An 11592-nucleotide genomic window follows, 5' to 3' on the forward strand; every position below is an offset into this window, starting at 1 on the left:
CATTTTGGCCTTTGGTTCACTAGAATGGAAACTTTTAAAGATAAACTAATGATATAGTGAAAAAAAATTTAACACACAAAGTTAGTTCCTTTGCTCTGAATGTGTTCACAAGAAAACAGGATACCTTATTTGAAATATGCTATAGAGATAATTAAAAGTCATAAAGAACAGGCTATTATTTATGGATGCTTACTGTTTGAACAGTTGTGATTGTATAAATATCTTTCTCCTTATTAAACCAGAGTACAGACTGAGATGTGAGGAGTATTTCATAATCAGCCATGTCAGAATTGAGCTCGCAGGAAAGGAAAGAACCAGGCTGGCATCATGAGGGAAGCTACTAGTTTGAAGGCAGAGTACAGAAAAGAGTAAGGAAATTAGGTGTACTATATTTGAGTGTGTTGGGCAAGTCAGGATATACACTATCAAATTTGATATCTGCTCAGAATAAGTAATCAACCAAAGCCTTCAATTCATCTTTTGCTTTCAGAGGTAATTTTGATATGCCATATCATTCTCATGGCATTTTTCACTTCTGCATTCCTCAGCGTGTAGATGAATGGGTTAAGAAAAGGGGTCCCAATAGTATAAAATACAGTCACCATCTTGTCCATGGGGAAAGTGGTTGGGGGGCGTGTATATATGAATATACATGGACCAAAGAATAAGATTACTACGATGATGTGAGTAGTACAAGTAGAGAGAGCTTTTTTCCTCCCTTCTGCACTGTGGTTTCGCAGGGAATGCAAGATGACAATGTATGAGATCATCAGAATCACAAAACCACTTGTTGTAATGGCCCCGCTGTTAGACACCATCAATAGGTTGATCACATATGTGTCCATGCAAGCAAGTTCCATCAAGGGCTGCAAATCACAGCAGTAGTGATCAATCAAATTGGGTCCACATAAAGGCAATCTCAAAGCCTGGATAATCTGGGTTATAGAATGGATAAAAGCCCCTATCCATGCAATAGCAATCAAGATGGTGCAGACCTGCTGGCTCATGATGGTTGGGTACCGTAATGGCTTACAGATGGCCACATAGCGATCAATGGCCATGAGGATGAGCACAAAGATCTCCATGCCACCAAAGAAATGTAGTGCAAAGACTTGAGTCATGCAGTCATTGTAAGATATGATTCTTTTTGCAGAGAGTGAATCCACAATTAGTCTGGGGGCTATGGAGGTTGAAAAGCAGGAATCAGCAAGGGACAAATAAAATAGGAAAAAGTACATGGGGCTCCCAAGTGTCCGGCTAGACTTGATGGTCACAAGAATAAGCAAATTTCCTACCATGGTTCCCACATAAAAAATGAAGATGATTACAAATACAATTTTCTTTTTCATAGGATCTTCGGTCAATCCTAATAGTATGAATTCAGTTACGCTGTGATTTTGCTGCATTATTTCAGGCAAAGTGGAGAAAGCATTGGTTAGAAATAATTAATCTGCAATGAAAGAAATATTATGAAATGATTACTCCATTTGGAGATCAAATCCATATGCTTGATCATGGATGTGCTGCTTACCAGTGTGTAATCTCTTACTTTCTATGTTGTTTTCCTCTGAATAAAGTGGAAATCATAATATTTATTCACAATTTATTCACCTGATTGTTTATGGAAACAATGAAATATATCAATAATAAAAGAGTACCTGATTCTTCAGGCATAATAAACATTAATTTAGGGGATTTTGTGTGGGAGGGTATCTTTCTGAAGTGAATGTCTTTCTTTAGTTTAATATAAAAGAGATAGAACAAGAGAAAAACAATATTAAGCAGTGAACATTCAGTCAATTGGTAAAGTTCATCATGAAATTTATTTTAATCTGATACCTTAACTGTTTATTTCCTGTTATTTTAACTCTCAATAATTTCTAGTTGTTTAGAGTTCTAAATTCAGCTTCTATCATAAAATTTTGTACTTCTGAAATTATACTATGTTGTCCAAAGTGAAGTTCTTCTCCTCATTCAGTATTTTAATTGGTCTTTCAGCATATTTTGTTAAGATACAAGGAGAGACTGAGACTAAAATATAGGATAAATAGAGAACATGTGACATAAATCAAAGTATTCTTTCAAATTTCATGTTATTTTAAGCACCAGGGCTTTAGAAAATGAGCTAAGGAAGCTCCAAGTCATAGCTGAAACTTTCCAGTAGAATTCTTGGAATCTATGTTTTGAGTGTCCCCTACCCTGACTTCAGTAAGAGAAGATAGAAACAGGAATGGGACTAATATTTATTTATATATACCCAAAGTGGAAAAATCCTCATCTGTCCTCATCACATATGTCTTTCATATAGTAGCACAATTAAATGCATAAGTGCCAAGTCATTTAAGTAGATTTACAGCATGTATTACACACAGAAGCATAATTTTCTCAAATACAAATGAATTTCAGAGATCATTCTTTAAGAACCGAGTGGATAGGGTGCCTGGGTGGTTCAGTCAGTTAGGCGTTGCACTCTTGATTTCCACTCAGGTTATGATCTCAGGGTTGTGGGATTGAGTCCCATTCCAGGCTCCACATTGGGCGTGGAGCCTGCTTAAGATTCTCTCTCTCTCCACCTCTCTCTCCCCCTTTCCCTTTTTGGGCTCTTTCTCTTAAAATACATAAAAAAAATCTTTAAAAAAATGCGAATGAACATGGGCAAAAGAACTGATTTCAAGAGAAACTCTTCTTCTTAATCATATTTTGAAAATATAATCAAATTCATTCATAGAAAAATACATTCAAATTTAAATTCCAATTATATATCTTTTCACTTATCAGATTAACAAAGTGACCTTTTTGATAAATGCCTCTTAACAAACGCTGCTGAAAATGATGTGGGAAACAACTGATCCCACACATTTTTGGTAGGAGTTTATGGGGGTGCAATCTTTCGGGGAGTGATATTCAGTATTGATGGTATTTCAATGGCACTTAGACTCAGGTCTAGTGTTTCCATTTGGTGCAAGTAATCTCATTCACAGGCACAAAGACAATCACAGCAGTCCTTTCCACGTTGGCAAAAGGTAAGAAGCAACTTGAAGCCCATCAGAAAGGAAGCTGAATGAATCAGGGATAGTAGTTTATGCAATTATCAATAACAATGAAGTAGATATGTACATAAATAATTTTGAAATATGTTGTAAAGTGAGTTTAGGACTGTATGCAGAGGATGGTAATATTTTCTTTCACATCAGGATAATATCACACACACACACGGACTCATATCAATTAATTGTATTTATGATAGAACGAAAATAGCATAATATTTGTGACTTGGGGTGGGGGAATTGATTCCTTGACACACAGTTGGGAGGATTACTTACCTTTTAAAAATATTCCCTTTGGTCATCGAATACATATCATAATCATGCTGCATTAAAAATAAGCTTTAAAGACTTTCTCTTAGTAGATGGTTGGTTAATCATATTGGCCTATTACTGGTTCATAACAACTGTCTTCTAACATAAGCTGCAGAAACAGCAAGATTCCCAGGGCCAGAATAAGATTTAAATGTTTGTGTCAGAGGGTGAGTCAGCTGTAGAGACAGTTCTGGACTCAAGGCTCTTTACCGCATCATGCCCCAACCACACTGTCAATCATACAGGTTCCCCTGCATTATTAGGAGTTTGCCAAATATGCTTGTAGTCCAGCTCTTCAGCAGACAGGAATGAAAACTTGTTTGTGGTTTTTAACAGTTAAGTAATATATAAAGATATCTATCTATCTACCAATCAATCCATCCATCTACTTATCGATCTATTATCTATCATCTATCTATCATCTATCTATCATCTATCATCTATCTAATAGAGATATAGACTGATACATCTGTACATTTCACATAATAATAGATATAAGAGTGGCATACATTTAAAAGGAGCAACACAAGGCAGGTAATTTCTATCTGGTCACTGCTGAATTTAACATCTAGAAAAAAGTACATATTTAATAATAAGTATTCATAAAGTAAATGAAAGAATTAAGAGAATTTCCTATTGATGCAATCCAATAGTGTTTGGTCCTATTCAATACGCAGTTACCATTGAAAAGGGAAGCCTGCTTCATCCAAAGTAAAATCATCATCTCCATGGAGCATTTCCTGGAACACTGAAATAGATATAATTCCTATTTTCTTCTCTCTCCACCAGGATCTGCTGTGCATTTCTCTTATTCTTTCTTCTCAGTTTCAATTGTAATCTACTTTTAGGAAATTCCCTAATTTTCTATCCTTCTACAAATGCCTTTTCTGTGTCAGATGCACACGGTGGCATTGATTAGATCCATTGTCTCAGAGTATTAAATACAGTTATTGTTAATCACCTACACAAATCTTACCAGTTTTGATAAGAGCTTATGCAAACATTAGGATGTTCAGTAGTCCTCTTTTCTTCTCAAGGTAATTTGGCCACTACTTGCTCAAATGAGGATTAAAAAAATGTTTATAAAATCCTGTCTGATCTTTATATGTCACTGAGGCTCAGGTTATTGCCTGCAAACCAGAAGACAAAGTTTGTCTGGATTCTGCCCACACTCTATGAAACCGACCCTCACATGGACTTTTGACTGGGAAATGCTTCTCTTTTGCCTTTCCTGCAAGAGTATTTAAACATGCATGTTGAGAAATATAGGAGTCTGGGGAAGGTCATTCCCTAAAGTGTTCCTTCCCTTTTAATGAAGAAGCGTGAGCCAGATGTAATAAAGAACTTAATCTTCAATATTTATTTTTAGATTATGGGTAAAAAGTGATCTCTTCTTTCAATTAAAAGGGTTTATTTGGACCATAAATGATGTCTTTTGGCTAGAATAATAATTTTTAAAAAAACAGTGAATATATAGTGATCTAGTGCCCAGAACATGGTTCCTGATACCATTATCCAAAAATGAATAAGTACTTCTTAAATAAATGGCTGACTCTAGGTCTGGGGCAGGGAAGACAAAAGATGAACCGGAACATCTTGTAATGCTAGAAGGTAAGGAAGTGCTAACACACACGCACACACACACACACACACTCTCACACACAGACACACACACACAAGTATACTTACACTGTAATGCAAATATGCCGAAGAGAAACAAGTACCAATGGGAAGAGCCCCCAGTTCCAAAAGGTGAAAAAAAATTAGGAACAAAATCAATGACATTGAATTGAAATAGAACTCATGGTTTAAAAAATCCACAAGTTCATAAGGATATTAAAGAGCTAAGTAAGTAACTAATAAATAGGGGATAATAAAGAAATCTCCCATAAAAAAAGAATCCCTAATGATATTGTAGGTACTCTTCTTTCAAAGGGTATGGGATAACTCTCAGTCTCTTATTTGTGCACTGTACTCAATTGAGTTCCTTCCAAAAGACTCATTGTGAATGGGGCAAGAGAAGTAAATATACAGAGGAGAAACATGGCACACACTACCTCAACCAGGTGATCAAGGTTAACGTCAATGGTGATGGGTCACAATTAATGTATGTATCCACTAGCATGATGTGATGCAAATGACACTTTGCCTCTGTGACCTTTCTCCCAGTAACCCGTAACCCCAGTTCAATATTGAGTAAAATAATAGACCCCAAATGAAGGATTTTATATAAAATGTCTGACTAGGTCTTTTAAAAATTGTCAAGTTCATCAAAAGCAAGAAAAATTAAGGGGCGCATGGTTTGCTCAGTTGGTTAAGCCTCCCGCTCTTGTTTTAGGCTTAGGTCCTGATCTCAGGGTCCTGGGACTGAGCCTCTCGTGGGGCTTCACACTCAGCAGGGAGTCTGCTTCTCCCTCTCCCTCTGCCCTCCCCTACTTGCACTCTGTTTCTCTCTCTAAATAAATAAATCTTAAAAAAAAAGTTATACTTTTTTAGTATACTTTTTTTAAGTATACTTATTGTGATGGGCACTGAGTAAATTATAGAATTGTATGTATACATGTACGTATGCATGTATTTAATTATTATTTTTCAATTATTTGTCAGAGAGAGAGAGAGAGAGCACAAGCAGGTAGGTGGAGTATAGGCATAGGGAGAAGCAGGCTTCCTGCTGAGCACAGAGCCCCATGCTGGGCTCATCCCAGGACCCTGGGATCATGACCTGAGCTAAAGTAACAGACTTAAACTACTGAGCCACCCAGGTGTCTTGAGAATTGTTGAATCATTTTTTTACCCACCTGAAACTAAGCTAAAGCTGTATATTATTATTCGTTGAGATAAATAAATAAAAGAACATTCAGAGAAACTGTCACTGTCTGGAGGTGCTGAAGAAGCCATGACGACTGGATGTGATGTGGCATCTGGATGAGATTCTGGAGAAGATAAATGGCATTAGTTAAAATCAAAGTAATCTGAAAGAAATATGGATATTAGTTAAAAATAATGTGTTCACGTGAAGCGAATGAGTTGTGACAATTGTACCATACCATGTAAGATGGTAACAGGGGAAACTGCGTACAGAGAATATGGGAACTCTGTATCATTTCCACAATTTCCCTGTAAATATAAACCTGCTATAAAATATAAGCCTTATTAAAAAGAAGCAGCTTATTTTATTTAATATGTCATCAAAGTTTATCTGTCTTGTAGCATGGGTCAGCAGCATCCCTTCTTTTTAAAGTTGAATAATACTCCATTCTATGTGTATCACAAAATATGCACAGTCTATGTCCCATGTTGAGTCTGAAGACCAGAAATTGCTGTAAACTGGTAAGAGTTGATGTCTCAGTTCAGGTCCACAAGCAGGAGGCTGCTGTGGAGTCAGGAAGAGTTAATGTGTCCGTGTGCAAGCCATGAGACAGGAAGAGTTAATGGTTCAGTTTGAAGGCTCTCAGGCAAGGAAATTCCATCTTACTCAGGGGAGGTTAGACTTTTGTAATTTTCAGGCCTTCATTTGGTTGGATGAGGACATTACTTTAGTGAGAAAAATCTACTTTATTCAGTTTACCAATTCAAAAGTTAATATCATTCAGAAAAATCTCATAGTCACAACCCAGAATAATAGTCGAACAGATATTTGAGCACCCTGTGGCTCAGGCAAGTTAACATATAAAATTAAAGAGTACAAGTCCACTGTTTTTCCACTAGTACTTATACACATCCCCTGAAATCACACTTGATCTCCAAATAAAGAAAATACAAGGTCATAATTGCACCTAACATCGTACAACTATCCTGCATACGACTGAAAATGCACTAAAACCTCTACAAAAAGGGAAGGCAATTTTGGGGGGTTGATTTTTACTTTCTCCTTGACATTCTGTTAGTTAAATACTACGATGGAAAATAAAAATACTAACATTCTATGACAGAAAGCTAATATATCTTCTGTTACATGATAAGGTAATAAGAAAGGGAACAAAACAAAGATATTTGCTTTACATATATTCACGCACACAAGCATATTCATAATGTAAGGAGTAAATATAATCATTACAGTCTTCATTTTTCTAACAGTCACATGGTTAATTTATAATTACTTTCTTCTATTCCTCGTTCTGTATTCAATGTGCCTTCAGCAAGTAGCAAAGCTGGTCATGGTTCTTAGCTGGTGGGGTAACACAGACCTTCATTAGTGAAGGGTCTGGGTCCTTAGTAGTTCTGCCTGGATTGGGTTGTTGTAGTTTTCTATTGACCTTATCACAGAGCATGGTGATACTAACGGTGATCTGATGGGATCTCCTGTATTCTAGATATATTCTTCCTTATCTCCATTGTGGAGTAGTAGTCCAATTTCCCTGTGGTTGCCAGGATAAATCACCCCAGCCAGCACAACAGCTATGTCTTTGCCTGTAGATTCAAAGACATGAGCTGCCCAAAGTGGTCTGGGAGCAGTCTTAACATTCTGTTTAATAGAATCTTGTGTCTCTTGCTGGAAGCACTTCACTTTGGAATGAAGACCTTGAAGCAAGAAGAGCATAAGTAAATGGGAACAGGAAGCAAAAATTTTGCTATTGGATCACTAAGGTTAATGATGCCTGATGCCTCTCCCATTTCTATCCTTTAATTACAGGACCTCGCTATGGGAGGAACAGCAACATGTGATGGGTGCTGATTCAGAGCATATATGGCTTTCCAAAGAACTGCTCCAACCCTGGAACTTATTGCTACCTAGGTTGTATTATAATTAATTCTGCAAAAGGTCATTCCACCACTTTACCAGGCCGATTGCTTCAACAGAGAGGGAAATGTAGTAAGACCAGTGAATTCCATGAGCATGGGACCATTGTGGCACCTTATCTGCTGTGAAGTGAGATTGCTGACCACAAGCAATGCTGTGTGAAATGCTATGAATGTGGATAACACCGAAATCAAACTGCGTCACTCACTGGTTCAAAGTCTTCCCAATGATTGCCCCACAGTATTTAGCAGTAAGCCTTAACATGATTACGAGACCCTTCTTCATTTTCCATGTTCCTCTCTCTCCAGGTTCATATTCTGCTATTTACCTTTTTTAAGCTCATTGTCTAGCACATTGCCTGGCACATGGTCAGAGTTCAATAAATAATTGTTGATGGAATAGATGGATTAACAACCATAGCCACACTGAATTCCTGAGGTTTCCTGCATACTGATTTTCACCCCCTGCCCTTTGTTATGTATTCTGTCTGGTAAGAATGCTCCCATTTCAACTGATGTGAACATATTCACTCTGCTTACTCCATTTCAAGTTTCAGGTTCCATGTTGTATGTCCTTTCATCCTGGAACCTTTCCTGACCCTCGTTCTTTGGTGTGTATCCCTTAAACATGTTTTCATTGCACCCTGTAAAGCCACTACCTTACCATTTATAACACCGTGTTGTCATTTTCTGTTCCTCTCTGGGTGTCTCTCAGTGGATCTGAAGCTCTGTGAAGGCAAGACCCAGGTTCCTCTCTATTCACTTTTGAAGCCCCATTAAAAATCAATGTGTCTGATATATTCTTTGGGCTCAAGAAAATTCTGTTGATTAATGAGTGAGGGATGGAAAGAATAAATGGAATATATTTATCCTGAAGTTGTTTTGTGTGTAGATGGAGCCACATATTTTTAAAAATACCTTTTGTAATGAAATGCTACCAAAAAGTAAACTAATTTTAAACAAAGTGTGGTTTCTCAAAGAGATCTAGCTAGAATTCTCAGAGTCTGAATCAGGAAAAATAGGAATAAATTACCTACACCCCAGTATTTTTTTCCTCTACATTTTATTGACTTTATTCACCTTCCTTTATACTTTTATTTTTTATTCAGTATTTATCGTGCACCAGACATTTTTCTACTTGTAGAAACTATTCTTAGTTATCAGGCAAGAACTTTATGGAGTATAAGTGTATATTACAATATAGAAATTCCTGTCTGACTTTAAAATAATCTTTCATTCGAGGCGTTGCATTTTCGAACGGCTTATCATCATAAGATGGGTGACATGAACAATACAAAATGATTCTGTAGCCTACAAGGAAATTTGGAAACAGGTATAATATTCTTCACCTACCCCTTAAGGGTTAAGTGGGCCATTGCTTTTATATTCCTAAAGTAGTTACATACCACAATATTATAGTGGACATATTATCATCAACTATGATAAAAAAAATCAGCAGAGTTGTTAATGAAATGTTCATAGAATTTAGTTATATGAAATTAATTAATATACATATAATATGTAATTATATATACCTACATATAATTATGATATATAATATGTGTATATAATAATATAACATGTATATGTATGCTATATATAATATATACATATTAAAATATATTTTATATTACACATAATATATGTGGTATCAAGCAAATCTCTAGTTCAATAAATGGTATCTATTATAATCATCTTTCTATCATCATTGTCCGGCACTGTATCACAGCATTTAAGACCATGTCCTGAGAAATCAGGTAGATTCTAATTACTGACTCTTCAGTATATTTATTTTGATGCTTTCCCCTTTCTGTTTCTTAACCTATAAAAATGGCGATAATAGTAGTGCCTCCATTTTTCAATTGTTATAGAGATTGCTGCTCAATCAATACCAATATATTTTTAGTTATTAAATTATGATGACAGCTTAGGAATCCATACGTATGAACTAAGCTAGTAAAACAAAGCACCAATTTAGTAGAATTATTTAAATATGCAAAGAGTGATCCAGGGTTACGGTTATTTTTCCTTTTCTTGAACCCATGTCTGTTCTTTTCAATGCAAAACCTTTGATTCATAGAAGTCATTTTTTTTTTCTTTATTTCATAGGTATTCCTTCTCAAGATCATCCAAAATGTCCTTTTGACCTTTGCTTGAGTTGCATCAATGTGGACATCCAGGCACATTTACTAGTCACCTAAAATAGCTTTATTACTACACAATTTCCTAATGGCATTTTTCATCTGGTCATTTCTTAAGGTATAGATTAAAGGATTTAACATGGGCGTTATGGTAGTATAGAACAATGCTACTGCTTTATCAATAGATAAGGTAGCTGCAGGTCTCATGTACACAAATATACAGGGCACAAAGAATAGGACAACCACTGTGATGTGGGAGACACAAGTGGAGAGGGCTTTGCGCCTTGCCTCCAAGCTGTGGTTCCTTAGGGAACGCAGAATGACCACATAGGAGACCATCAAGAGAAGGAAGTTTAACAGACAGATGAAACCACTGTTGGCAGCAACAAAGAGCCCTAGAGTGTGGGTGTCAGTGCAGGCAAGATTGAGCAAAGGGTTCAGATCACACATAAAGTGATCTATGACGTTAGGGCCACAGAAGGGTAATGGGATGATAAAGAGGATCTGTATGGTTGCATGAAGAAAGCCTCCCACCCACACCACTCCCATTAGCAGGCCACACACCTGCCGATTCATGATGGTCATGTAGTGCAATGGCTTGCAGATGGCCACATAGCGATCATAGGCCATCACTGTAAGCAGAATAACATCAGCACCTCCAAAAAAATGTTCTCCAAATATTTGGATAATACAGGCATTGAATGGGATGGTCTTCTTCTCACGGAGTGAATATAAGATAAGTGTAGGGGTATTGACAGAAGAATAGCAGGCATCAATGAAGGAGAGATAGGCCAAGAAAAAGTACATGGGGGACCCCAATAATGGGCTGGCAGTGATAGTGACCACGGTGAGCACATTTCCTACCATAGAGATGATGTAGATGACCAAAATCACAACGAATATGATTTTCTGCATCTTTGGATTCTCTGTGAGCCCCAGTAGAACAAACGCTGTCACATTGCTCCTATTCTCCATCATTTCAGATTATGATTAATTACATTACCTGAAAAAGAAATCCCTTTTGATTAACATAACTTGATTTTATTAAGCTTCTTCATCTCATAAATAGTAAATGCCTAGATTCTACTGAGTTGTGTAATCTCATGAGGTTTTTGAGATAGAAAGTAGTTCTGAATTCTTGAAGATGGTCTGTACACACTTCATTGTCTGAGATGGCTAAGAACCTATCTTGGAGTAGTCGTACTAGCAGCTAAGTTTGAAAATAGTGATAGAAAATGGATGTCAAGCCAATGAATATAGAGTTCAAAATTTTCCTTTATCCTTAGGATGTGGGGACCCATGGAAGGTAATTGAGGGTAAGAGTGAAAGGATGAAGAGGAGTTGAAGGAAGT

At 36.7% G+C, this 11592-nt stretch overlaps 2 protein-coding genes across 2 annotated transcripts; both read right to left on the reverse strand.

Moving 5' to 3' along the window:
• Window positions 1–473: 473 nt before the first annotated feature.
• LOC123785197 (olfactory receptor 4C11-like) lies at window positions 474–1406 on the reverse strand. The gene has a single exon (XM_045786911.2). The coding sequence runs from the start codon at window positions 1404–1406 to the stop codon at window positions 474–476; it is 933 nt and encodes a 310-aa protein (XP_045642867.2).
• Window positions 1407–10288: 8882 nt separating this feature from the next.
• LOC123785198 (olfactory receptor 4C46-like) lies at window positions 10289–11298 on the reverse strand. Its single transcript, XM_045786912.2, has one exon. It carries the CDS (start codon window positions 11216–11218, stop codon window positions 10289–10291), a length of 930 nt encoding a protein of 309 aa, XP_045642868.2. The 5' UTR covers window positions 11219–11298.
• Between the last annotated feature and the right edge of the window lie 294 nt (window positions 11299–11592).

This window comes from Ursus americanus, chromosome 24 (genome assembly GCF_024610735.1).
Source record: "Ursus americanus isolate L20-20 chromosome 24, mUrsAme1.1.p, whole genome shotgun sequence".
Taxonomy (NCBI): Eukaryota; Metazoa; Chordata; class Mammalia; order Carnivora; family Ursidae; genus Ursus; species Ursus americanus.

Excerpts from the sequence above, each read along its gene's own strand:
- LOC123785197 (XM_045786911.2), bottom strand. The coding sequence starts at position 1,406 with ATGCAGCAAAATCACAGCGTAACTGAATTCATACTATTAGGATTGACC.
- LOC123785198 (XM_045786912.2), bottom strand. The coding sequence starts at position 11,218 with ATGATGGAGAATAGGAGCAATGTGACAGCGTTTGTTCTACTGGGGCTC.